The sequence below is a fragment of the Hipposideros armiger genome, unplaced genomic scaffold, assembly GCF_001890085.2.
Source record: "Hipposideros armiger isolate ML-2016 unplaced genomic scaffold, ASM189008v1 scaffold_9, whole genome shotgun sequence".
Taxonomy (NCBI): domain Eukaryota; kingdom Metazoa; phylum Chordata; class Mammalia; order Chiroptera; family Hipposideridae; genus Hipposideros; species Hipposideros armiger.
In genome coordinates, this window is record NW_017731359.1 from 4,843,760 (window position 1) to 4,868,625 (window position 24,866).

Consider the following 24,866-nt stretch of genomic DNA (forward strand, 5'->3'; position numbering starts at 1 on the left):
GTAGCCATTCCCAGGCTGGGCCTCCATCGCTGGGCCCCCATCCCTCGGCCTCCTGGGTAAACCCTTAGTCCACAGCAAGAGCCCGAGCTGTTGGAATGAATGGGCAGCCTTCCCTAAGGAGGGCAGCCTATTTATTGAGTACAGAGGATACAATTACAAACTGAGTACACAAAATAAATAACTGCACATTCTCCATCCACAGTCCATGGCATAAAGGCCCAAGTCTCCAAATTCCTTCTGTCCTACCTTCAGGACCAGGTCTATCCTGGGCAAGTGAGGAAATAACCCCCCAGGGCTTCAGGCCCCCAGAGGCACTTGGGAAAATTGGGGGAGTTCTGAGGCCAAGGGGCTTGGGCTCTCCACTGCCTTGTGCTGGGGCAATGGGGACAGAAAGAGGGGGTGTATAAGGCACAACTGACTTGGCCCACAGTGGTCTCTTTGGCTTGGTTTCCCACTGGAGGTGGTACATGCAGAAAGAGGAGGGCCTGGCCCAAGGCTACCCACTGGGAGGAACAGAGTGAGGGCAAAACCCTCCCTGCTGGCAGGGGCCCTGCAGTCTACCTAACGCTAAAGCTGGGCCCTGGCTCCTTCCACTGAAAGCAGCTCTGGAGGGAGGGAGCTTGGGTTTCAGCCCAGTTTGTGATGGGGGGAGGCACCATGACTAACATGAGGATGATCTGGCTCAGGCCTCTGGGAAAGCAGTCACCTAATTCCACTCACCTCCTGCAGGGACTCCTTATAGCCTGGGATTCAGTGGGACTCAGACTGGAAGGGTAATGCTGTGAAAGGAAGCGGAGACAGGATGGACAGGGCAAGGCCAGCTGTGAGAAGGCCAGTGCCCCAGGCACTCAGGGTTCAGAGGCAGATCACACAGTATGGCTAAGTTCCAGGGGGAGCGGTACAGCTCAGCAGAAACGGAAAGCTGAGCAGCCCAGGGACCCTCCCTCAATGCAGCAGCTCCTTCCTTCCCACTTCCTCTTGGAGGATGAAAGGTGGGAACGGTGTTCTTTACTAGGCTGCCTATACTCATGCCAGACACTAGATGGTGCCTTCATACAGCTGCAGAGGAGGGAACAGCAGAGCCTGAAGAGAAAGGGCAATGGGGAGTACCAAGCATAGACCAGGACTGACACTGGAATCCTGATAGGGCTCTCCCGGAGAAGCCCCTGCCCTCTGCCTTGGCCCAGGTGCCCCTAACCCCCAGGTAGCAGCAGTGGGGCTCCCTTTAATCCCCCACGGTTGGGAAGGAGGCACCTGGGGAATAGAGTGGGAATTTAAGAGAGAGGGGGAGGTGATGGTAGGCTCTGCAAAGGAGGCACTGAGAGTGGTGGGCTGGTTGGTGGTGAAGAGAGGTTGGAGCCTGGAGCAAGCCCGTTACCAACACGGCCACACAGTCCAGAAGGTCCTGGCAAGTCCTGGGGCCAGGAGTGGTCCTTGTGTTCTCCATGAAGGAAGACAGATCTTGGCTGAAAGGTGGGGGCTGTTTAGACTTACACAGAGGCTGAGAGTCTAGCCAAGGCACAAGCTTTGTGCCTACCTGGGTCTCTCACTGGAGCATAATCATGAGGATCAGGATGCCATGGAATGTGGGGGGCCAGGGAGGAAGGTTTGGTGGAGGAAAGGGGGGGAATCCAGAAGTAACTGTCCCAAAGAGTCCTGGAACCACAGGACACCCTCTACCTGGCACTGCATGCCCCTTTGGTCTGGGGAAGAGCCAAGGACAAGAGGTGAGGGACACTGAAGGCCAGTCCTGCCCTTTCCCCAACTTGTACCAGAGCAATTGTCCACCAAAAAGAGCATCAGTGCCAGGCCAGGCTTCCAGCCCCCTGGGCTCCCTCCACTCTGTCACACCATGCCAGGCCCAGGGTGAGGATGGGGCCTGCTGAAGGCACAGAGAAGGGGCCGGGGCCATTCACCTACCACTGGCCATACAGGCCTATCTCCAGAGAGGGCATTGGGCTCAGATGGCACAGCAGTGTGTGACCATGCTGGGACCATGCCATGTCTCCACCACTGCCAGGCAGCTCAGCCATTGTACTGCTGCTGGTAGCGCAGGTTGAGCTCCCGCAGCTCCCGCTCCCGCACACGGCGTGACTTGTTGGAGCGTGTAGAGCGGCTGGAACGTGTCGACTGGGCAGATTTGGTGCTCTGGCAGCGTGAGGAGGCACGTTTGAGGAGGTTCTGGGAGATGGAGCGGTGCAGATTCTTCATGGACGAAGAAGCTGCCATGCTCACCACCCACGGGTGCCTCAGGGCCTGCAGTGCAGTCATACGGGCACCGGGGTCCACTGTCAGCAGGCGGTCGATGAAGTCCTTGGCCAGGTTGGACACGCTGGGCCAGGGCTAGAGGTCAAGGACAAGCATTATAGCGAGAGCATTCAACACTGCCTTCTCCATCCCGATGATGCCACCACCACAGCATTCAGACCTGTCCAGTGTCCCTGTACTCTCCCACTAGAGGGAGGCACTGCCTGGCTCTTCCCATGTAGAACATTAGGGGCCTCCCTTCCCTACCCAACACTGGCCTTGGCCACAGAACAAAGGCTACTGTCTGGGTGACAAGGGGTCTGATAAGGAGGAACAGCAACCCCCCAAAGAACAAACTTCTAAGGTGCCCTGGACTCAAAGCCTGGCTCAGGGAGGTGGCCCCTGTCAAGACCCCCCAACTTACACCACAACCACTATACCTCAGGGGGATTTAAAGAGAATGACCCAAACCTTCCACCATATCCTAAGCCAGGCTTAAGCTCCAATCCCTGGAGGTTCACACCAGGCCAATTAGAAATGAACCTTCTAGTCCTTAAAGAGAGGGTCCACCCTCCCTCCAAATGACCAAGTCATGGTGGGCAACCACTGCAGGCCATACATCAGCCTTGGCCACCCAGCCATGGGGAGAAAAGGAAACAATTCAAGGCAGCTAGATTTCACCATCTGCTGAGGGTTCATGCAGGCCAGACAGGGACCAGGACCCTTTTCAGGGGCACTCTCCAGTCTGCATGGCCTCTCTAAGCCACGCAAGGTCTCCTGGCAATCCTCTACACCAGCCTCATTTTAGTACATTCTGTTCCCAGGGAGGAACAGCACAAAGCCTGCTCTGCCACATGCACCCATGGCTACTGCATCTCAGCCACACACGAGACAGCTATCCATCTCAGCAACTCAACCTGCATGGCCTGTCTTCACCTGGCTGAATTCTTAGGTTCTCAGGGTAAAGGACACTTGCTCAGACTCCTTTTTAGCCCCCAGTGCTAAGCAATTATTTCAGCGATTTACAGTTTATTGTTCCCAATAGACCAGACTGAACTGGATGAGCCCCAGTGCCTCGTGCTGGGCATATAGGAGGCACTCAGATACAGGCTCAATGAGTAAATAACCCATGGATGGCACCTGATGGGTGCCCTCCCCTGGAGCTGCTTTCAGACTGTGGGGCTCAGGCAGGTAGGGCCCAGATGCCCTTGGCCCTCAAGCCCCTCTGCTGGAGGGCAGACACAGCACTGCTCTGAGTCCCAGGATCTCCCAGGGACACTTTGGCATGGGCTCTGATGCTCCCCAAAGGGTGGGTGGCTGAGCTTGTGGCGGATGACTATCACCCTCCTTGCCAAGTGAGGTCTGCCTGTTTCACCACACAGTGCCCTTCACCTTGGGGAACCCCTGAACGCAACTCTCCAGGGAGCTCGGGAAAATCTGAGCACCCATATTTGGGGCAGCTGCATGCCTATTAAGCAGACACACTTACACAGTGACTATTGCTGTCCCCAGTCAGGCTCCCTTGACCTCCAACTCCTCTCCCATGCCATTGCCCATTAATGTACAGGGTTGGGGTAGAGAGATCGTTCATCCATCCTGAGTCCTGAAGAAGGGGAAGGGCTACTTGCAGTTGCTACCCTTAACTGCCCTTTGGAAGGCAAATCTCAACTTTTACAGAGCTGAGCTGAAAGACAGTGACAGAGACCACATTTCCAAAGAGCCACCTAACAGGGTCTTCCTCACCAATGGGCCAGCTCCCAGAGTTTCTGAGGAAATACTGGCCCTCAGGAGGAGGGCGGGCAGTCAGGGCCTCAGGAACATACAGCCCAGGGAGGCCTACAAATACCTTGCTGTCTGAGAGCAGTGAGGGGGTGCGGGGAGCAAAGGCCGTCCCACACAGACAGCCTGGTTCATGTTTCCCTGCAGGCCTGTGTAGCTCAGGCCTCCAGTACAGAAGCCAACATTCAGGGTGACTGGACTGGACAGTTGTCACAGTAGCTTGTGTCTCACAATTCAAGAAAGCCCATGGATTGCTGCTGCCACCTGAACACAAGGAGCCAATGTGAGGGGCCAGCCAATCTGGACCACAGACACTCACTGAAGCCCATGTCACTCATTTAAGAGATGAGAAAAAGACGGCACAGTGGGACTGCTGGTGCAATCCAGCAATCCACAGTTGGACAGTTTGGGTCATGGGCATGTCGGCTTTTATGGTCTTCAAGAGAAGGAGAACTCTCTGGGGAACACACTGCAGCTCAGCCTGGCCTGTTGGTGGGACAGCCCCAAGACAATGTTGGCAGCTTGGGCTAGCCCAACAGGGCTGGGACATGGATTTTGCCCATTTCTTGGTCCAGCTAAGACAGAAGAGGAGCAACTCCTCTGTACAGAGAATAGTGGCAAATCTAGACTCACAAGCCAGGAACTTGAATATGGATGAACTGGAAGCCTCTCCACTTTACATCCACACCCAGCCAAACCAAGGTCCCCTGCAGCTCCAAACCAGTCCAATGAAGTCTTAGATGGGCCTCTTACAAAACCCACCCTGTGGGCTTAAGCATCTCAATCTCCAGAGTGACACAGGCACACACCAGGCATCAACCCCTGCTGCTTGTTCGAGCGGCCAGCCTGTTAGTGCCAAAGCGAGTCAGATTGATCGGCCTCTCCTCCTCCCCAAACGCTCGCCTCTCCAATTATTTGTGTAAGTGCGGATGTGTGCAAGATGCCAATGGACTAATTTGTCTGAGGGCCAGCCCAGCTCTCTCTGGCAGACCCTAGCTCTCCCCCATCTTTGAAGAGCTGTGAGCAGCTGGGCCAGGTGGGTCCCCCAAGCCAATGTGATTCAAGCCATGCTGACTTGAGAACCAGGTGGTGCCAATGGCACCCAGCCTAACTCTCACACCCTGAGGAACTTGAAGCAGGAAGTCAGGCAAGCCAAACACAGGGAAGGTGGTCCTCACCCAGCCTACTGACAGCGAGGAAGGGCTTAGGTTGACTTCCAGAATAAAGGCCCCTAGGAGCCTTGCTGAGGCTTCCAACGGGGCTCAAAAAGGAAAACCAAAGCTTTACTAAAATACTCCCATGGCCATGTTTCCAGCCCTAAGTCCAATTCAGCACGCCATAAGAAAGCGTTCGGTACCTGCAGACCAACCCACCTCCTTCCTCAACAAGCCTGGGCCTCTGGAACCACATGAGCATGTCTGTCAGCCTATGACTGATTAGCCAGGAAGTATTCTGAGCATGAAAGAAAGAAAAATGATGAACAGTCATGCCCTGGGGTTTCTATAGCTCTAACTGCTGGCTCAGGGTAAAGAACAAAACTCTCACTTCTGCTGTGGGATCAGAGGACAGCTGCAATACCCAGGATGACAGGCTGCACCCTCCTTTCCACAAGTCTCCCATGAGTTGTGTAGGTAGGGAATGGGCTCTGCCCCAGAGGAAGACAAAGAGAGGCTGTGGGAGGAGGGTCATCACCTCCACCCTGGCTCTCACTATCAAGCAGGCTGCCCTTCTCCCTAGTCCATAGCCCCCAGAGTCCTTGTCCCCTTGTAGTTAGGGTACCTACTCCTGATGTTGTCACAACAGAGAAGCCAGCAGTGGGTAGAGGAGGGACCTCTCTGTGAGCACTTCCTTACCAACTTCACCCACCTCATCCTCCTGCTCCTGTGGGACCAGTCACTCCTCAGTAGCAGAGTCCAACTCTTCCTTCAGAGGGAAGCACCAAATCACAAAGGGCTTTCCACTCCAGCTCAGAGGAACTTGATACCTCCCCAGCCCCGCAACTGGCTACCTTTAATGTCACAAGGGCCTGGCAAGAATATTACCCAAGCCACGGCCAGTCTCACCCAGAGCCCAAGGGCTCAAGGAATAAAAGATGGAGTCAGCTCTCTGGCCTCGGCTGCAGAAAGAGGAGGAAGCTGCTTCTTTGCAGCAGCAAACCCGGATCTCAGGCTTGCCCTACATACCCTCTGGCCGGCAGGTCTGGCCACTCTGAAGTGAAGGAAGAGAAAGGTCTGGTGTCTCTTCTAGATGGCATCTGGGTGACAGATTAAAGTGTTAGGCTGCAAGCCTAGCAAACTGAGTTTTAGTTCTACCTTCTCTGTGTGACCTTAGAGAAATCACAGCCTCCTCAGTGGAGTACAATTAATTCTAAATCTCTTCCAGTTTCTAAAATCCTGGATTTTAAGAAGATGGCTCCCCATCTTTTTTTCCTCATTTGGCTGTGTGAGGAACAGAAACATAGCATCTAACATTTAAGCTGATTTGACCTCTTGATGTGTATGGGTTCTTTTCCAGCCCATGATGACTCTGGGGAAGGCCCTGACAGAGAAGGCAGCCCCACCAAAGAGCTGCTAGAGGAAGCAAGGGAGCAAAGAAGCCTGGGCTTTGCTCCCATGACTCAGTTCTTCCCTCGGCTTTGTCTCAGCATTCCAAAGGCCTCCTTCCAGTACTTATGTGGGCCTGAATGAGAGCAGAGAAAAGGGCACAGCAGAAATTCTGGGGAATGAAGCTTCAGGTTTACTCAGGGGAGCAGAACTATTATCATGACAAGAACAGCACACACTGATATTGCCCACAAGGAAGTGGTTTTGAAAACTTGAGAATTAGACGCTGTGGCAGTGGAGCCAGCATTCCTTTCTCTGGTCAAGACACTCACCATCCTGGTGCCTGGGCTTCCAGACCAGACAGAATCCACCACCCTGGGACCAGGCAGGGGGTTGGGTGGGGGCCGAGCAGCAGAAAAGAGAAGGACGTTGGGGAAGAGAGCCTGAGAAGAAAAAAAGGAGGAAGATAATAGAGTTTTAAAAAGAGGCAGAGAAAGAAGATAAATACAAAAGTGAGAAAAGGCATGACAACCTCAAGGTTAGTAAAGCTGCGTTCTGAAACTTGAGAAGAATGTGAAGTTTTGTGCCCCATTATTCCTGCCCAGAGTCTACAAAGTGAAGGACAGGGACAGGGTGCAACTCCAGAGTCAAGAAATTGTCAACTATAATTTAATATATATATATATAGTCACAGAATGTGGAGTATAGTGTGGGGAGTGGAGTCAACAGAATTGTAATAGATATGTATGATAGCAGGGGGTGGTGAGGTGGATTGGGGAAGGGGGGTTGTCACTTTGTGAGGGGTGAAAAGTGTAACTATTGCATTGTTTTTTACACCTGAAACTAATAAAAAAAAGAAAAGAAATATGCCGTAGGAATCGGGGGGATGTTGGTAACCTGTGCCAGCAACCCAGTAATGTGTGCCTTTAACAATGTCCTAGAGCAGCCCTGGAAGGTTCTGGGTTTCAGAGCCTGCTGCATAGTGGTTTTTTCTATCTCCACTCAGGGGTTCCGTTGAGGCCAGGCGGTTTCCAGGACCCAGCCAGGCTTTTTTTTTTTAACTTCTAAATCTAATTTAATTAGAATTCTAATTATTGAGACAGTTTAGAAACCTGATGGCTGTTATATCACCCACACTGTGTCCTGTGTCCCAGAGGTCTGTGTCCCTGGAACCATGAGTACACTGGCTCAAAAGCAGACATTTAGTCAACATGGGGTGACAAGATGAATGAAGAAATGAAGGTGACACGGCTTTCTGTCCAAGCCAGCCACATCACACCAGAGAGGTGCTCAGGTCTAGGCACACCTGCACTGGGAGACAGACAAACTTGAGGCCGGGCAGGCATGCACAAGAAGGGTGATTTGGGGGCCGGCCGAGTGACATGCTGGTTAAGAGCTGGCTTGGGACGCCAGAGGGCCCCGGTTCAGATCCCACATATGAGGGCCAGTGACACTGCCCTCCACAGCTAAGATGCTGAACAACAGCTCAACCTGGAGCTGGGCTGCCGTGAGTCGCCGGCAACAGCATAGGCTGCAGCCCCTGCTGCAGTGGGTTGCCATGGGCTACCGTGTGTAGCCAGCAGCCAGCGTGAGTGGCCAGCATCAGCCATGAGTGGCTGTCCAGAAGCCAGCAACCCATCTGCCTCACCTGGGAAGAGCACAATGATGGTGCCAGCTTGGGCCAGTGAAGCAACGTCCTCCGCAACTAGACTGAAGAACAAAAGGACAGCAACTTGTCTGTTCCCCTTCCCCCAATTCCCCAGCCCTGTTCCCATCCTCCAATTCCCCAATAAAAATCTTTAAAAAAAAAAAAGGAGGGTGATTTTGTGTGATGGCAGAACTGACCAAGGACAAAAAACCTGGAGAGGTACGGCCTGTGGGAGGTGGTTGGACCAGTGGCTTCTGTCTCAGTGGGAACAAGAGGGGGATGAGTGTGGGAGGCCATCAGTGGATTTAAAAAGGTCATAATGTGGGAGAGACAACAGCCCCAGCAGCTCCCAGAGAAACTCGAGGGCCTAGAAGCGACAGGGCCTGTGAGAGGGCAGAGCTATCCAGGTGGAGACAGACAATAAGAACAGGAGAGGGAGGGTACAGATGGTGCACCAGTAACAGCTCTGAACACAGCCCACGATACACCCCCTTTGCTGGAGAGGCCTTGGTGGGGGCCGGGGGTGGGAAATAGCAGTGATGAAAGGAGGCTCCGACCCTAGGTTAACGAGATGCTGTAGGCAGTCAGAGTAAGGCGTTTCAGTAGGAATGGCTGAATGCAGCAATATGGGGAGATGGGCACTTGTTTCTGCCACCAAAGGAATGTACTGCTCTCTGGGGATGTACTGCAACCGGGACAGCAGCGGCAGAGGGATGCCTAGAGGACAAGGCTCCAGGGAGCCAAGTGGTGGCCCATGAAGAGGGTGCTGCCCCTCTCCACTCAAAGCCTGCCTCCTGCTGCCACAAGAAGGGAGCCATTTCTGCCTTCTTCCAAGAGGTCTGCAACCAAGGGGTGGTCTGCAACAACACTGACCAGTGAGGCACCAAACCATGCCACCGCCCAGTGACCAGTCAGGGACCTGGATTGAGGGCATCTACTCCTGCAGCGAAGGAGGGAGATTTATCTGTTGAATACCTACTATGTACCAGGAGCTTTGGTGAGGTAGGGAGAGCCCTTCCTGAGGGGTTCTTCCTGTACAGGTATAGGGGCTTCTGCTCCTCCTCTTGGGATCCCTGAATAGAGCCAGCAGCATCATTCAGCACTTGACACCCAGCAGCCACCAGCAGGCAGGCAAGGAATAAGGGCTCAGGGATACCGCTGAGCAAAGAATTCTAAATCAATTTGTGTGTGTGTGTGTGTGTGTGTGTGTGTGTGTGTGTGTGTGTGTGTGTGGTTGGAGGCGTGTGGGGGGGTGGTCAGCTCTTGAGACAGGCACAAGAAAGCCATCCTCTGACTCTGGGAGCAGGAGACACTGAGAGAAAAATGGGGAGCTGATGGTCCACCACAGACGCCATCCACACTGGAGGTGGGAACAGGAGGTCATTAAAGGCATCTGGCAGAGCCCAAGCACGAGCCGGGAAACGTGCCACCTTCCTCCCTGCATTCCGTCTGCTGCCTAAACACACATCCAGTCTCCAGCTCTCCCACGTCCCCAGGCAGTCCTCCCCATGGCTCTGGAGCAAGGTTCTATACCTGCTCATCTGCTGCTCCCTGTCAGAGCATGTGAACCAGCACCCACAGGCACTTAACCCCGTCACCTACAGGGCACCAAGACATGCCACATCCTGTCTACTTCATTTTATTTTCGACAGTCCAGGGCCAGATGGCAAGTATTAGAGTCACTTTGAGAAGTGGAGAAGAACTGAGAGAGGAATGTGAACATCGACTCTGGCTCTGGGCACTCATCCTACTGCAGAGCTATCAGGATTGTAAGATGGCCCAACTCACTGCCGTTGGACACCAAGTAGATCGATGGTCAGCCCACAGTCCAGAAACCCATCCCTGAAAGCCACTTCCCACCAACACTTATCCCCTAGGTAATGGCAGATCGGCTCCCACTAGGATTCTGTCTTCTGCCCAGCAGCACTCTCCTGAATGAGGTTCTCTGTGAAAACCTTTGCTCGAGCCCATCTGTTCCTGGTGTAGTCACCTGGGCTCGCCCACAGCTCAGAGATTGCCCAAGCAGAGGAGGGTGACAGTTAAAGGTTGCTAAACATGGAAGGCAGCAAAGCTGCTGATGGCATCTCTCTGCCATCAATCTTTCAAGAGCCTCTTCATCTGTCCCACCTCTAGGAATAGAACTCTTGACAAAAGCAATGACACTAGGCCTGCAACATCATATTTCTTGTCAAGTGAATCACAGAATCTCCAAGCGGAGCCATAACAGTCTCCTAGTATGGGTCTACAGATGGTGACTCACCTTCTGCGTCATTCCTTTAGAAACAGCTGCTCCAGCCCTCCGGGGCCCTTCCATGACAGGAAGCTCGCTCTCTCAAGGTGGCTCTTTGTGTCTTCAGATGTTCTCACACTCACATAGGCCTTCCTCACATCCAGTGAGTCTCCCCATCACTTCCACTGTGACCCTAGCTTGGCCCTCTCCACTGTAGCACCTCCAGTCACTGAGTAAAAATTCAGACTTCTCCTCTCAAAATCATGTCACAACCTTCTCCTTCCCACCACTCCTTCCTCTTCCAAGATTCCCATGTGTGCTTCGAAGCAGGTCTGGCCCGCAGCCCCCTCAGCACGCTGCCAGCAAGTTCCTCACTTCTTCCTGGAGTCCAGCCCCCCAAAGACAGCACTCCCAGCCAGCACGGGCAGCCCAGTCTGCCTGCCAGTCAGTAACTTTTGTGTCCCTTCTGAGGGCATCACCAACAGCCGCTGGTATTTCCCTCAGGAGAAGCCAGGAGAAAGTATTGAGAGCTTATGTACTGATACACACACTGCCCTCAAGGAATTCACAGTCCAGGGAAGCAAGAGGGGTCCCCAGACAACAGCCACAGAAAAGTGCAGAAACAGACTCCAGCAACATGCTGAGGCACGTGTCAGGGAGAGCAGACTGCAGGGATGGAAAAGTCAAGACCTCTGAAGTTAAGATGGCCTGGATTCAAATCCTAGGCCTGCCACCTTCTAGCTGTGAGACCACAGACAAGTTACTTAACCTCGCTAGCCTCCATTTATCTGTAAAATGGGCTGTTGTGGAGATGAGAGATGTTGGGTACAGAACCCTCAGCCCCGTGCCTGGTACTCAGTAGGCACTACATGATGGCAGTCTCAGCATTATTCCGAAAGGAAGCAATGTTTGAATTGGACCTCTTAGAGCTGGTCAAATTTCTAACGCCAACACTGGAGCAGAGGGTAAAGTCTAAGCAAAAGCTTAGTGTGGGGAGTGTGTGAATGGAGCAAACAAACGTCTTGGGTCTATTGGTGTGTGGGAAATGGGCTGGGGCTAGCGGACCTGGATTATCAGGATCATGGGGGGGCAGGGTACTCAAGGAGGCCCCACTTGGTGCGCTTCCTCCTGCTACTGGGGATGTCAAGGCAGGACGCTACACACTCTCTGGGCCAGAAGGCAGCCTGAGTCCTCTCTCAATCCGCCCTCACAAGCTGATGCCCCTCCTGCACAGCTGCAGGAGGGTTCTGCCCCCTGCTCCTTCTCCTCCTAATCCACTGCTCACACGTACCACATACCACATGGAGCCCACTCTCTGGGATCCCTGATCTGTCCCAAACATCCCCGGGGCCAGGCTACCCCATCCCAAGCTGGGGTTGTTCCAACAGCCCCAAGTCTTCCTCCTGCTAATTTCCCACAACACTTTCTGCTGCATCCCCCCTTCACTGTCAAGAACCCAGAGAGCTCCCTCCCACCTAATGCTTCGAAACCCCAAGGAGCATCTGGCATTACAAAGCTCCCGACACCAAACACCAGGCCTGCTCCACCCGTCAACCTCTGCTCCATACTCCCAAACCACCTCCTGTTGATCCTGAAGCATAGTCAGCAGTCCCCTTCTCTGAGCCTCCTCCTGCTCAAAGCCCATCTCCTGCAGGAAGTCCTCTGTTCAAGTCCACAGAAACCACTGAGCCTGACAGGGGGCTGCATGGACAGAGCCCTTGAGGAACAAGCCAACTAGAAAGGACCTGATATACATGAGATACTGCTATGAGGGGGCAGGAAAAGTGTCACTAGAAAGGTACCAAGTACCATGGGACTTATTGGCAGGTGAGGCATGCACACCTCTAAACCTTGCTGAGCTCAAAATGGGCAGTCCTTTACTTATACAAGGAGTTAGATTGAAACATTCTCCTCAACATGGCATGCTCTCAGGCAGGTTTTCTGGCAGGGCCTTACTCCTTTAGATGGCCTTCATAGGAGCAAATGACTATCACACAGTATGAGACAGATGGCTGGATTGAGGCAAAGGGGCAGGACCCGGCTCTAAAAAGGGGGGCCAGCCCAGCCACCTAACCCAAGTCCCACAGCCCATATTCCAGACTGCCCAGGCCCAGTGGCTCTACGCCAAGGCCTGTGCTGGCATATGCCTGAAACAAGAGTTCATTCTGTGGCCAATTCCTATTTCTAGTCTTTCTTCCCAAGCAATCTCAAGCCCCATAGGGATGGTAAACAGACCTTCATGTCGCTCTGCATCTTCCCCAGGTGCAATTATGGGTAGGTAATGACCAGCAAGACAGAAAAACAGATGCCTGGTCTCCAGCTCAGAGAGCCTAATCTAATAATGATGAGGACTCCTCGCCCAGGAAACAGCCCAGATAAAATCCCTCCCAATCCAGAGTTCTCTGTAGAGAGTAGTGGAATCTTTTTGAGGTCAGCCAAACTCCCGGTAACAGACAGTTGCTTTCATGGCTGACCAGGGATTTGACTCTGGAACTGGGAGCTGATGAACGGTAGTGGTGACAAAGGCTGGGCAGTGCCCCCAACCCCCACAAACAATGGAAGCCCCAGGCTCATGCCCTGTGATTCCAGCAGATCAGGAAGTACAATCTCAGGACGCAGTCTTGTGGCTACAGTAGAAGCAGGTAGCCTGAGTCCATTCCCTACCCCATTCATTTGTCATCCTACCCTCAGATAATCAATAGCCAGTTAGCAAGACTCTGCAAGCTCCAATGAGATAAATTGCCCGATCAAACAACTGCCAGAATCAGGAACTCTTGGGCAAAACGACAGACTTTTCTAAATAGTCTTTCCTTTGTCAGCATCTCTTACGAAACTTCCCTCTGTCCCATAAGCTTGCTACTCCCTCTGCCAGCCGAGCTCCAGGGGCTAAAGTTCCCAGAGCACAGCAAGCCAGGCAGGGCTTAGGAACAAAACTGCCTCTGGGAGGTAGATTAGGGCTCTTCTGACCCGTGATGAAACCCATCCAGAGGGTGAACAGGACGATGTCTTCTGTAACCACCCCACTGCAGCCTAGGATTCCCAGTTGGTCAGCGCTTGTTTGTTGAATCCATTTGGACCAAGGAGTAAAACGTGAGACACTTGAGGGGAGAGCTTGGGAATGTCCCAGTGTCTCCTTAGCCTGTGGCCAGCACAGAGCTGGCCTAAAGAGGAAGGCTTTCCTCCCTTGCTCACACCACCCTGAGACACAGGACCTGGGGATCCCCTAGAAGACTGCCAGTCCCCCTCACCACGGGAGAGAAGTCCTGGACTGACCCTAAGACTATGTCTGGAAGCTGAGGGAGGATGATGGAGCACAGGACCTCAAGCACTGAAGGCAAAGTGGCGTGAGGCTTTTGGGTGACTGCTGCAGAAAATGCTGCTCTTGGTCAGTTGGCTGGGCCCAGAGAAGGCCCAGTCCAAAATCCCTGGGAGGAAAGCTGGGCCGCAGAAGGGAGCTCATCCCAGAGCTCCCTCCGCTCCATGTGGATTGTTCAAGAGGCATGGACACCTTCTCAGCAAGCCCAGGCCTGAGGGGGACACTGTGGGGGGGTACTCTGTAGGAGGCACTTGGGGACAGGCCCTTACTGCCTTGGCAGAATCCTATCATTCTACAAAGCCCACCTCACCTCCCACATAAAGCCATAAACATATTTTCTTTATAGCCTCCCTGAGCACACCATTATGCTCTAGCTTGCAGCATTCCCTGCGGTCACCCTTGTTTCCTACCCAGTCAGCGTCCCGCCTAAGGACCAACCAGCTCTTAACTTCTTCTGCACCTTCCCTTAGCTCCCAGCAGTGCTGTGTTTCTTGGATTCTGTCAGGTATTAGAATTATCAGTGGATCCAAAGACACAAACTGATGGCCAGCTCTGAATCTGGTCTGCAGGTTGGCGTTTGTTGGCACACAAGGTACTGCTTAAATACATATGTGAATTAGATTTCAACATTTTCTGGTTCATTTTCAAAAATTAGAATGTCTGGATACATAGGGTCCTCACTGATGTGTGGCAAAGCTAGGCAGATATGAGAAGCAGCTGCTCCTTTAGACAGGGTACGGTCACTCTAGCTTGCTCCAGTTCCCACAGAACAGATACTATGGAGACCCTGGCCCACCTCCTCTCAGACCACCTGAGCTCACCTACAGTTGTGCTGCTCCTGTGCATGCTGATAGCTTCCCACTGCCAGTGCCTACATTTCTCTGCTGCTTTGCCTGAGGACTTTCTCCAGCACTGGATGGCATTCAGGGCAGCCCAGAAGTGTCAGGGATTTAATGGCCCCAAAGAAATTCTTGACTCATACAAGAGTCAGTGAATTGAAAACCACCCACTTCCCTGCCCATCAGTGGTACAATTCTGAGACACATTCCACATGATTATTCACAGCATCCCCAGTGGGACTAAGTTCCAGTGGCCCACAGTGGCAGTCCAGTCCTTAATGTACCCTTTATTGGCTTTTTGTCTTTCTGCCTCACTTTCCCCACCCTTTAGTTGTGCTTACTGGAATCACATCCTAATTAAACTTCCTGCTCCCAAGTCCTTGTCTCAGGGCTCACTTTGGGGAAAACCCAAACTAGGACACCGTACTAGTCTCACTTCATCATTTTTACATCACCTGCCTGGCCCCACCAGCACGGCCATCAGAGCACACCTCTCTGATGAAAAGCTGCAGAGAATACCCCATACACACACCCAGGGGCCTCCCAACATCTCCAGGACCGAGCACTCACCTCCCCCAAGTAACTGTACTTGCCCCTGAGGATCTGCCGGTACAGCCGGGTGCGGTTGTCATCCTCAAAGGGCATAGTGCCACTGAGCAGGATGTAGGCAATGACGCCCAGCGCCCACATGTCCACTGAGTTGGTGTAGGGCTTTCGGACCAGGACCTCAGGGGCAATGTACTCGGGCGTGCCACAGGTGGTCTTCATCAGGCAGTCGTCACCCTTCTTGCGGGCACTGGCCAGGCCAAAGTCAGTGATGATGATCTTGGAGTCGGTGCCTGGGTGGTAGTAGAGCAGATTCTCAGGCTTCAGGTCTCGGTGTGTGATGCCGAGGGCGTGCAGATAACGGACGCCATCCAGTACCATCTGCAGCACCCGCGTGGCGTCACGCTCAGTGAAAGAACCCTTGGCAATGATGCGGTCAAAGAGCTCTCCACCCGTGGCCAGCTCCATCACCATGTACACACGCTCCTGAGTCTCAAACACCTCCACCAGCTGGATGATGTTGGCGTGGCGCACACGGCGCAGCACACGCAGCTCCGACTCACACACCTCCCGCCCCTCCCGGTACTTGGTCTCAATCATCTTGATGGCATATGGCTGCCGGGTTGCCCGATGCTCCACACGTACCACTCGGCTGAAGCTGCCTCGGCCAATCAAGGCTTTGATGTCGTACTTGGCCGTCACACGTGGGTCGAACTTGGCCCTGTACTTAGCCACCCTGGCCCTGCGTGGTGGTTCTGAGGGAGGCTGTATGTGGCCAGTAGTGGGGGCACCCGGGCAGGGGTTTGCACACTGACTGGCTGCTGGGAGCCCAGCTTTGAGAGGGCCAACGCTGTCCACCTCCGTGATGAAGTGCTTGTACACATCACTCTTAGTGCCACTAAAGGGCTCCACCTTCTTAACCAGATCCAGCTGGACATCCTTGGGCGGCTCAGGAAGGACCTTGCTTGTCCCACAGCCCATCACGGACACGGGGGCATCCTCTCCAGCGAGGCTGGCAGGACCTGCTCTGCAGGCAGCGCCCCGTCTACACCTATGCAGACAGAAGAGAGGTCAACTCAACATAGCTGGGGACACCTCTGAAGGGATACCAGCCATCCTTTTCCCCCTTCTCCTTGCCCCTTGATAAACCTAGCCTGAAGACCTGATTAATATGGTTCCCTGGAAGGAAGAACAGCTTTGGCCTCTGAGTGCTCGGAGCCCAGGCTTAATGGAGGATCTAGATGAAAGACTAGATCTGAACTCCATGGTCTTGACTTACATTTTCCTGGATCTGATTTTCATGCTGCTCTTCAACCCTGAGAGAGGAACAGGAACATGTACCAGGCTCAGCTGTCACTGCCCCCACCTTCCTCTCTACTCTGCCTGGGTCCCTTATCCTAGTTGAAGTCCTCTGTTTTTTAAATGTTAAAATCATTCCTCTTATTACTCTGACTCATCTTTCCTGAAATGGGGGTGTGAAGTGTTGGAGGCCTGCTCTCCAACACTATCACCCACCATGGCTCAGAAAGCCGCTTCTCCAAGACCTCCCCCATGGGTATCTTTCCTGGCCCTCTAGATCTCCTGCAGGCACTGATCCCCCTTCAAACACCACCATCACTGCCCACTGCCCTGGGTCTGTACCCTAACCTCACTCTTTCCTGGATGGCTCCCACTACTTTGCTAATGCATCATCTTCACATATTGTTTCAGGGCCTTTTGCTTCCCTAGTCACCATATGGATGGCTAAAAGGCCACCCAAGTCCCAGAGCCGGCTGAAATCAATCCCAGTGAACTGGGGGCCACAGGCCGTAGCACACTGCCACCAGGTAGCCACCAATCTGGGCATCACAGAGGAGGCAGAGGGAGCCTTGAGCTCAGAAAGGACACAGCAACTTCATCCAGATGTGACTCAAGCTGTGGAGCAGAGCATCTGCTTCCCTGAGATGAGGATCCAGGAGCCTCCCTGTTTGCGTCCCAGAGATGTTCAGACCCTGAATACCCTGTGGCTGGTGGGGCCCTGGACAAGATGAAGTGCAGAAGTACTGCTTTCCAGAGGTCATACTGCTTTCCAGAGGTCACTTCTACCCAGGCTACCCTTCTCTAAGTCTATCTGAGGGCCCCATGGGTGCAAGGAGAGGGCTGAGAATTTCCTATTAATTATGACATACAGAATTGGGGGTAATATGATCAGCTCAGAGCAAACATTTATTGAATGTCTACTGGGGAATGAGTAGGATTGCCAGTGTTGGTTATCTTTTAACACACAAACAAGCAAACCATGGTCAATAAACTCAGTCTAAATGAAGAGAAAAGCATAAAAACGAATAATTTCAATACAGCATGGTAAGTGTTCAGCTTGAGAAATAATAGATGATACATATAGAATGATGCAGTGGTTAGGGAAAGCTTCCTGGAGGAGGTAACCCCCACGCTGAATTTGAAGTAAGAATGAGTCAGGTGAGGAAAGGTAGAAATGGTGTTTCAGGCAGAGAGAATAACACATTCAAAGGCCCAGCGGCCCAGAGTAGCACCCTGTGCCTGGAAACGGCAGTTTGGTAGTGTGAAGACAGGACTGGGGGTATTGAAGTTTTGGAAGGTAGTCAGGAACCCGGTTGTGGGCAGCAGCACGAGTCATAGCTAAAAGAAGGACCTAACTGGGAGGTGACTGGAAGCTACCAAAGGGTTATACAAAAAAAGAGAGGCAATTCATGTGTTTAGAAAGAAGTGTGAGGCTGAACTGGAGAGGGTCAAAGTGGACTAAAAGGGCCAGTGGGGAGGGCGGGGGTGGTGGTGACTCAGACAGTGGGGTGGAATGAAGAGATGTCGGAGAAGAACTGATGGGGACTGAGGCTGGACACAAGGGGTGAAAGGGAGGAGTGAAGGCAGCACCTCCACGCCTTACTTGGGCTCCTGGGCAAAAGGGTCAGGAGTGCAGCAAGAGGGATGGGTTTAGGAAGCAGCAGGAAGAGCTGAGTTTGGGATGTGTTGCAGTGCATGTGGAACATCCATATGACATTACTGCAGGTCACTAGGTGTAGAATCTAACGTCTGAAAACAGCTGATCAGGATCAGAGATTCCATGGCTGCCCAAGAGGCAACACCTACACCCACACCCACCCCTTTTCGAAGCCAGCAAAAGATCCTATCAAAGGCAGCAGAGACAGACCCCGGCAGGTTTTGCTGCAGCACCTTGTGGGGGGTCACAGAGAACCCACAGAGGCCATCAGATTCCAGTGGGTCGAGAGCCTGAATTCAAGATGGTGACAGTGACCAATGTAGCCAACTCTTCCAAGGAATAAGCTCATCTCTGAAACATACCCAAGGCCTTGATCACCAATCCATCGGATAAAAATGGGGAATTTGGAGACCACAGATTAAGGGCTCTGGTTTTAATCAGTATGCTCAATCAGTATGTTTTAATCAATATGACTCTGAGCCGAATGAGGTTTATCTTTCCTCACATGGGAGGAAAAGATTCCTCCACCAACACAAGGCTCTTCAGGATTTTCTACAGCTCTCACCCAAATGCCCAGGAGATCGCACATAGCAGCTTAGGAAATAATGCTTCAACATAGGCATTTAGAAGCAAGGTTCCTTTTCAAAGAAGCCAAAGATTAGGACTATGGACTATGGAATTTTGCACACTCATTTCTTCCTTCAGGGAAAACACAAGACCTCAATGCAGTAAGGGCTACAGCTCAGGAAAAGGATGCCTACCTGTTGGGCCAGGGTTCCTGAGGCAGAACACAGGCCCCTGATCCCCAAGAGACCACATGGCAAGCAATGTCTACCACTATTCAGAGAGAAGACAAACTGCATGGGTGACCCAGCACAGCCACTCAGATGTCACTTCTTCCTGGTGAGGAGGCAGAACCCTAGATCCACAAAATAAATAACCATCTCCAGGCATAAACACTGGCTTTTTTTGTTTAAATGTGCATACCTAGTTTGGTCCTGATGAGAAAAACTAAGATTTATAAAAGAAAAAGGCCTGACTTTTCACTTTAAACAAAGCCTGCATAAAAATCTGAAGTCAGCAGCGAGAGAGCCAAGGATTATCCCTCCCTGACCTTCCTTCCTCCTTTCTGGGACATAATTTCTCTCATATTTGTTCCAATTAGGAGCTCTTCAAAGCTGATACTGGTAACCCACCTTCCCAGCTACACATCAAGAGTGAAGGAGAGAAAGTGCCAGCTCTGGGAGGGGAAAATGGCCCAACAGCCTCCAGGTGATCACAGCTGCTCCACGTTCCAATCACATCTATTAAATTCTCTTTCCACAGTTGTCAAATCAAAAGGCAGACCTAAGGACAGGGGAGGTGGCTGACAAAACTCCTTCTGGGAAGGAGAACAGAGTGTTTTCCTGGCCCAGCACAGTGACCAGGGTGGGGGGGGTAAGGGTGGGTGAGGATAACTGGAAAAAGCCTCAGGAGAGACCTCCCAGGAGGGACATACTATGCCAGCTCTCACAAGTCCCTATTCCCTTCACACCACCAATCCGAACACATCTTGCAGAAAGAACTGAACTCTCTAGTCGGCCTCCACATCCTCAACTCCCAGCCTGATCCCACTCAAGAAAGGCAAGCGTGTTGGAGAGAGTGTGGCAGTGGACATAAGTATTCAGCACTACTGTCCTCAGTAACACTCTACAGAAATGACAGGCCAAGAAAGGTAGAAACCTGTCCCAAGCCACTCAGATAGTGATAGTGATGGCTGAGCAAGGACCCAAATCTCCTGGGTCTTCATCCAGAGCTCCTTCCATTACATTGGAAAGACTCCAGAAGTACCTGAGTTGGGCCTCACTAGGTCAAGGCTTCAATCCTTCCTCATACCACTCAGCTAGTGAATCAGCAAACCTTTTCTGAAACCTCCATTCCAAGTACAATCTGGGTCACACTGCTCATTGCTATACTCTTGATTGCCTTTGATCATTAGAGTTGTCAGCCCCTTGAGGGAAGGGGCCACTTCTAGAACTCTCTGGCACCCAGCAAAGTGCTGAGCTCAAAGCAGGCATGTTTGTTAACAATGAATGAAAGGTGGTCTAGCTCTCAGGTTTCTATTCACTGTGCGGCAACAATCCCAGAACCTCAGAAATTTTCAAGTGGCAGAAAGAGGCCAGATGGTGGTTAAACCAGAGCCAGGCTCCCTGGGTGCCTGTGTAAATGTCCTCAACAACAAAGGAAGCCGGAGCTTTCGGGTCTGTTTGGGTCTTACTGATTGTTATCTGAACCCCAAAGCAAGTTTGTCTACAAGCTGCCAGACCTGACCCCATCTGTGTGGGAGGCCAGGGGCCTAAGAGCAAGGATAGATCCTGGAACAACGTCCTAAACACGGAACCCAGGACTGTGGATGTCTCCCAGATAAGGGACGTCTCCCAGACAGGCACCTGGTCCTCTCAAGTAACACCCTCTATGATTGTTCTTCACAGCAAAGCTGCACAACCTTTCGCCTGCAAAGATTTCTATATTCTGCTCCCATGTTTTGAAAGACTATCTATCAAAATTAAGTAGGCAGTAACCTTTCAGTAATCCAAAAAATAATTAACTGCTAAACAGCTTGTCTAACCATCATGACGCAAGATGAGATACCAGGCAAAGAAGCCTGTCACTTTAAACAAAAACCCCTGATCAAGGACCTCTGCAATCCTAGGGGGAACTATATGATTCTGCTTTCTGAAACAGGGAAACTGACATTGGACCAGCAATTTCATTTTCAGAAATAATACTATGAAACCATTTTCATAAGTATGCAAAGATATATTTGTGCAAGAAATTTCATGGCAGCATTCTTTATAATAATGAAAAATGGAAACAACCCAAATATCCATCAGTAAGAGAATAATCAAATAAATTAAGATATAATTATATAATGGAATGCTCTGCAGCTGTTGAAAAAAATGAGGTAAATCCATATATAGTGACAAAGAAAGATATCAGTTACTTAATTTTTTGTGCCAGAATCCATGTCTGTGATGTATTAAGTAGCTTCAAATAGTATGTAAAGTATATGTCCAATGAGGGGTTGAAAAAAGTTATAGACACATATGTATATGGAAAAGAATATCCTGGAAGGGTAGAAGAGAAACTGTTTACAGTGACTGCCTCTAGGGTGTGAGAATGTGAGGAGAATAGGCAGAAGGAAGGAAGAGAGATTTTTACTTCTCGTTTTATATACTTTATATAGCTGTTGTTATATTTTTAAGTCATCACCACATATTACATTTTTAAAGTTAAAATATATATATATATATATATATATATATATATATGGTAGAAATGGATAGACTAGTACATGCATGAGAAAAAAAAAGCTAGAGGACTATACACCAAATTGTTGGTGCTTGTGTCTAAAGACACTGTATTTATTCACTCTTGTAATGTTTAACTTTTAGTATTATTTCACAATAAAAATTATTCTGACTCCTTTTTAGAATATAGTAACTCGGTACCCCACTTCTTAAGGACTCCAGCTAGGCACCACTCCTATATATGGTAATAATTGGTGGGCAGAGACTCCTGCCTTAGGGCTGAGAGAGGGAGAGAAGTTTAAAAGTTTGCTCCTCCTCATTTTATTGTGACCCCAACTCCATCTAAGACATCCCACCCACTGCCTATCCCATCATCGGAAATACAGATTCTGGCAATGTACCTGGGGTTCTCCTTCCAAAATCCCTAAGTTCAACCCACAAACATTTGCTGAGCTCCTGCTGTGGGCCAGAAACTCTGCCAGGGACTGTGACAGACAAAAAAAAGGTAGCCATAGTCTCTGCTCTCAAGGAACTTACAGGTGGTTCCACACCAAAAGTCCCTTAATCCATTACTCTTATGATGCCCTGTGAGGCCTTCAAGGCTGGTGGCCTGGAAGGGGCCCCTCTGAGATATTTTCCCCTAGCAAATGAAAACACATTTTTCTACTTTAGCATCACATTAGACACCATGGCAACAGAGGGCCGTACCAAGAGTTAGTTCAGTGATGACCTAGCCAACACAAATCAGCTTAATGCTAAGAGTCTTAGAAGAAAAGAGAGTTCAATAAATAAGTCTCTCTCCAGCACTCAACAAACATAATGCTGTCCCTTCTTGCAGGTACTTCTCAAAATTTTCTGTGTACCCTGTGGTCAATGGAGATAGCTGCTCTCAGCTATCTCCAAGCTTAAGGGTCAATGCTTTGGCACCTATGGCCCATTCATGTCATACAGTTGAGAAGCTCTGAAGAGGATCAAAGTTGCCCACATAATATGCTCACATTTATAAAGTAAAACAGAAGGCAAAACCAAAGTCTCACCCATTTAACTGTGAACATTTAACTATGCGACTGACAGAACCCCAGTATCTATTTCAGATTCCATAGACACTAAAATCTGCAGGGGTATTCCATTCCAAGTGAGGGGCAACTCTAGCTCAGTGTCACAGGCAAACAGGTTTCCTGAAAGCTGCACTTTCTCTAAATCATTAATATAACTTAACAAGTGCAGGAACTGCAATTAGGCTGGACACTGTTTATTTAGCAAACCCGCCCTCTAGTGAGTCAGCATTCTGAATCTCTTCTAGGGGAATGGCCAACTACAACTGCCCTAAATAGAAACAGTTTTGTCAAAGGTTTTCCTGATAACCAGAAATGACTTTCAGGAAATCACACAGCACAAGGCTGCTTCCTACATGAGGCTGGGTCTGAAGAGCAAACAGGCTTTTACTAAGATGAACTCTCCTTTTGACAAGGGACACACTCTGGGAAGAACAGCCATTACTGGCTTCCGTCTGCTGAGCTTCAACTGTGCTAAGTGTCTTATAGGCATTCTCAAGTCTCCCTGCAACCACATAAAGTAGACATGATTATTCCTATTTTGGAATGACCAAACTAGGACTCGAAGAGCCTCAAGATCTCATAAAAAACAAGAACTGACTCCCAGTCTTTCTGACTCCAAAATCCATACTTCTAACCACCAAATTGTACTGCCTCCTCAGGGTATGGGTATGAGACTGCAACAGGAGCCCATAAAGCACAGCTAGCCCTTCCCACTAAACAAAGACACAACAGTCTCTTGGGGGCAATGAGAAAGGTCTTCAACCAAGAAGCACAGTAAAGTCACCTGGAGTTTTTTCTAAACATTGATCCAGATTCCAGATCTTCTGAATCAAGTAAGGTTCTTGAATTTGTATCTAGAGAAACTACCCTAAGAGATTTTAGTCCATCAAGGGTGACAAGGCTGCACTACCTACCACAGGCATATGTGTGCATGTGCAAACAAGATACACATGTGCTGTGCTCATCTCAGATCCTGGGCCCTGATAAGTGCTCATTACAGCTGAATCAGTATCCATTCTTAAACCAACATCCTATCCCGGTGGAGTTAGCTCCTACTTTATGCCAGCCACAGAGCCAGACACTCAGATGCAGACAGAAGTAAGACACAATCCCCAAACCCACCATCATGTGACACAACACGATCTACTCAACAGCAGTCGCAAGAATAAAAGTACAGATGAGTCAATGGTTACACGTGAAATAAGAAAAAGAAAGGCTTTTCCAAGGAAATTAAATCTAAGGTGAATTTTAGAGCACTGATGTAAATTTTCCACACTGGTGGGTGGAAGGGGGAAAGAAGAGTATTATAAAACAAGAGAACTGCATATCTAAAGCTTATGGGTATTAAACCACAAAGCTAACAGAAGGCTCACATGCCTCAATAAAATATGTAAATAGAAGGCTAAAGTGCCCAGGTGTTGACTTCAGGGTTTAGGTCTCTACCAGATATTGAAGTGCCCTGAATGCCTTCCAAAGAAGCTTGGCTTTTATCATGTAGGTACCAAGGAGCCAGTTTTAGGCAGTGAAGGACTTATTCAGATTTTCAGGAGGGAATTACTTCAGCAGCTTCATTTAGGGGGAGGGGAGCATGGGGGTGGGGGTGGGAGGCTACCCCTTATAAGCAGAGAAATGACTGGCTTGCAGGGCAGGCAACCCAGCTAGGCTCAGGCCTGCTTTTTCCCAGTCTGAACAACAAGGAAGCAACCAGCTCCCGCCAGCCCCTGTAGTGGAGTCGCAAAAGAGGAGTGAGGAGCTGGACACGAGACGGCAGTGAGGACAACAGGGTTAGTTCACCATGACGGACGCCAACTGGCTAAACAGCAGGCAGGGCAGCTAACCAGGTCCACCAGGCCCACGCGGCCCGAGACCAGCTACCCAGTGCAGCAGCACATTTCGAGACCAGTTCAGCCTCGGACACCGGGAACCCCGAGCAGGCATCGCCTGGCCTGTTCCCCTGCCCGTAGGCCCGGGCATACCGGGCATGGGGCGAGGGCTCCGGGCTGGGTAAGGGCAGGCCCGGTATGCCAGGAAACGTCTGTGGCCACAGCTTATCAGCCCCTCCCGCCAATCGGGCCGTCGCCCTGGGCCGGGCCGCCTCACCTCACGGGGGCGGCGGGCTCTTCGGCGTCTAGGCGGCTGTGCTGACCCTCTCCGGGCCGAGGCCACTGCCGCTGCCACCGCCACCGCCGCCATCCTCAGGCGTTAGCGTCGTGGCGTCATCACAGCGCGCGCTTGACGCCAAAACAAACCTGGGCCGCCTACGGGGCGGAGCGGGGGTGGGCCCTCGGAAGGACCGGCTACGCGGTTGGCGGCACTCCGAGCTTGGCCTGCCAATCAACGGCTTCAGGGCGGGGACGGGAATCTCTTTAAGGGGGTGAGTTTATCTGTCGCTCAAAGTTTATAGGCTGGCGAAG

General features: G+C 51.1%; 1 protein-coding gene across 2 annotated transcripts; it reads right to left on the minus strand.

Annotated features, from left to right (window-relative positions):
• Nucleotides 1-90: 90 nt before the first annotated feature.
• On the minus strand, nt 91-24,654 carry PSKH1 (protein serine kinase H1). Of its 2 annotated transcripts, XM_019655246.1 has the most exons (4): nt 24,553-24,654; nt 15,173-16,199; nt 6,902-7,012; nt 91-2,343 (listed from the first exon to the last, which is right to left on the minus strand). In XM_019655246.1, the coding sequence occupies exons 2-4, from the start codon at nt 16,127-16,129 to the stop codon at nt 2,026-2,028; spliced, it is 1,386 nt and encodes a 461-aa protein (XP_019510791.1). In that variant the 5' UTR covers nt 16,130-16,199; nt 24,553-24,654; the 3' UTR covers nt 91-2,025. The 2 variants fall into 2 exon arrangements, with proteins under 2 accessions (XP_019510791.1, XP_019510799.1); XM_019655254.1 differs by lacking the exon at nt 6,902-7,012.
• Nucleotides 24,655-24,866: the final 212 nt, after the last annotated feature.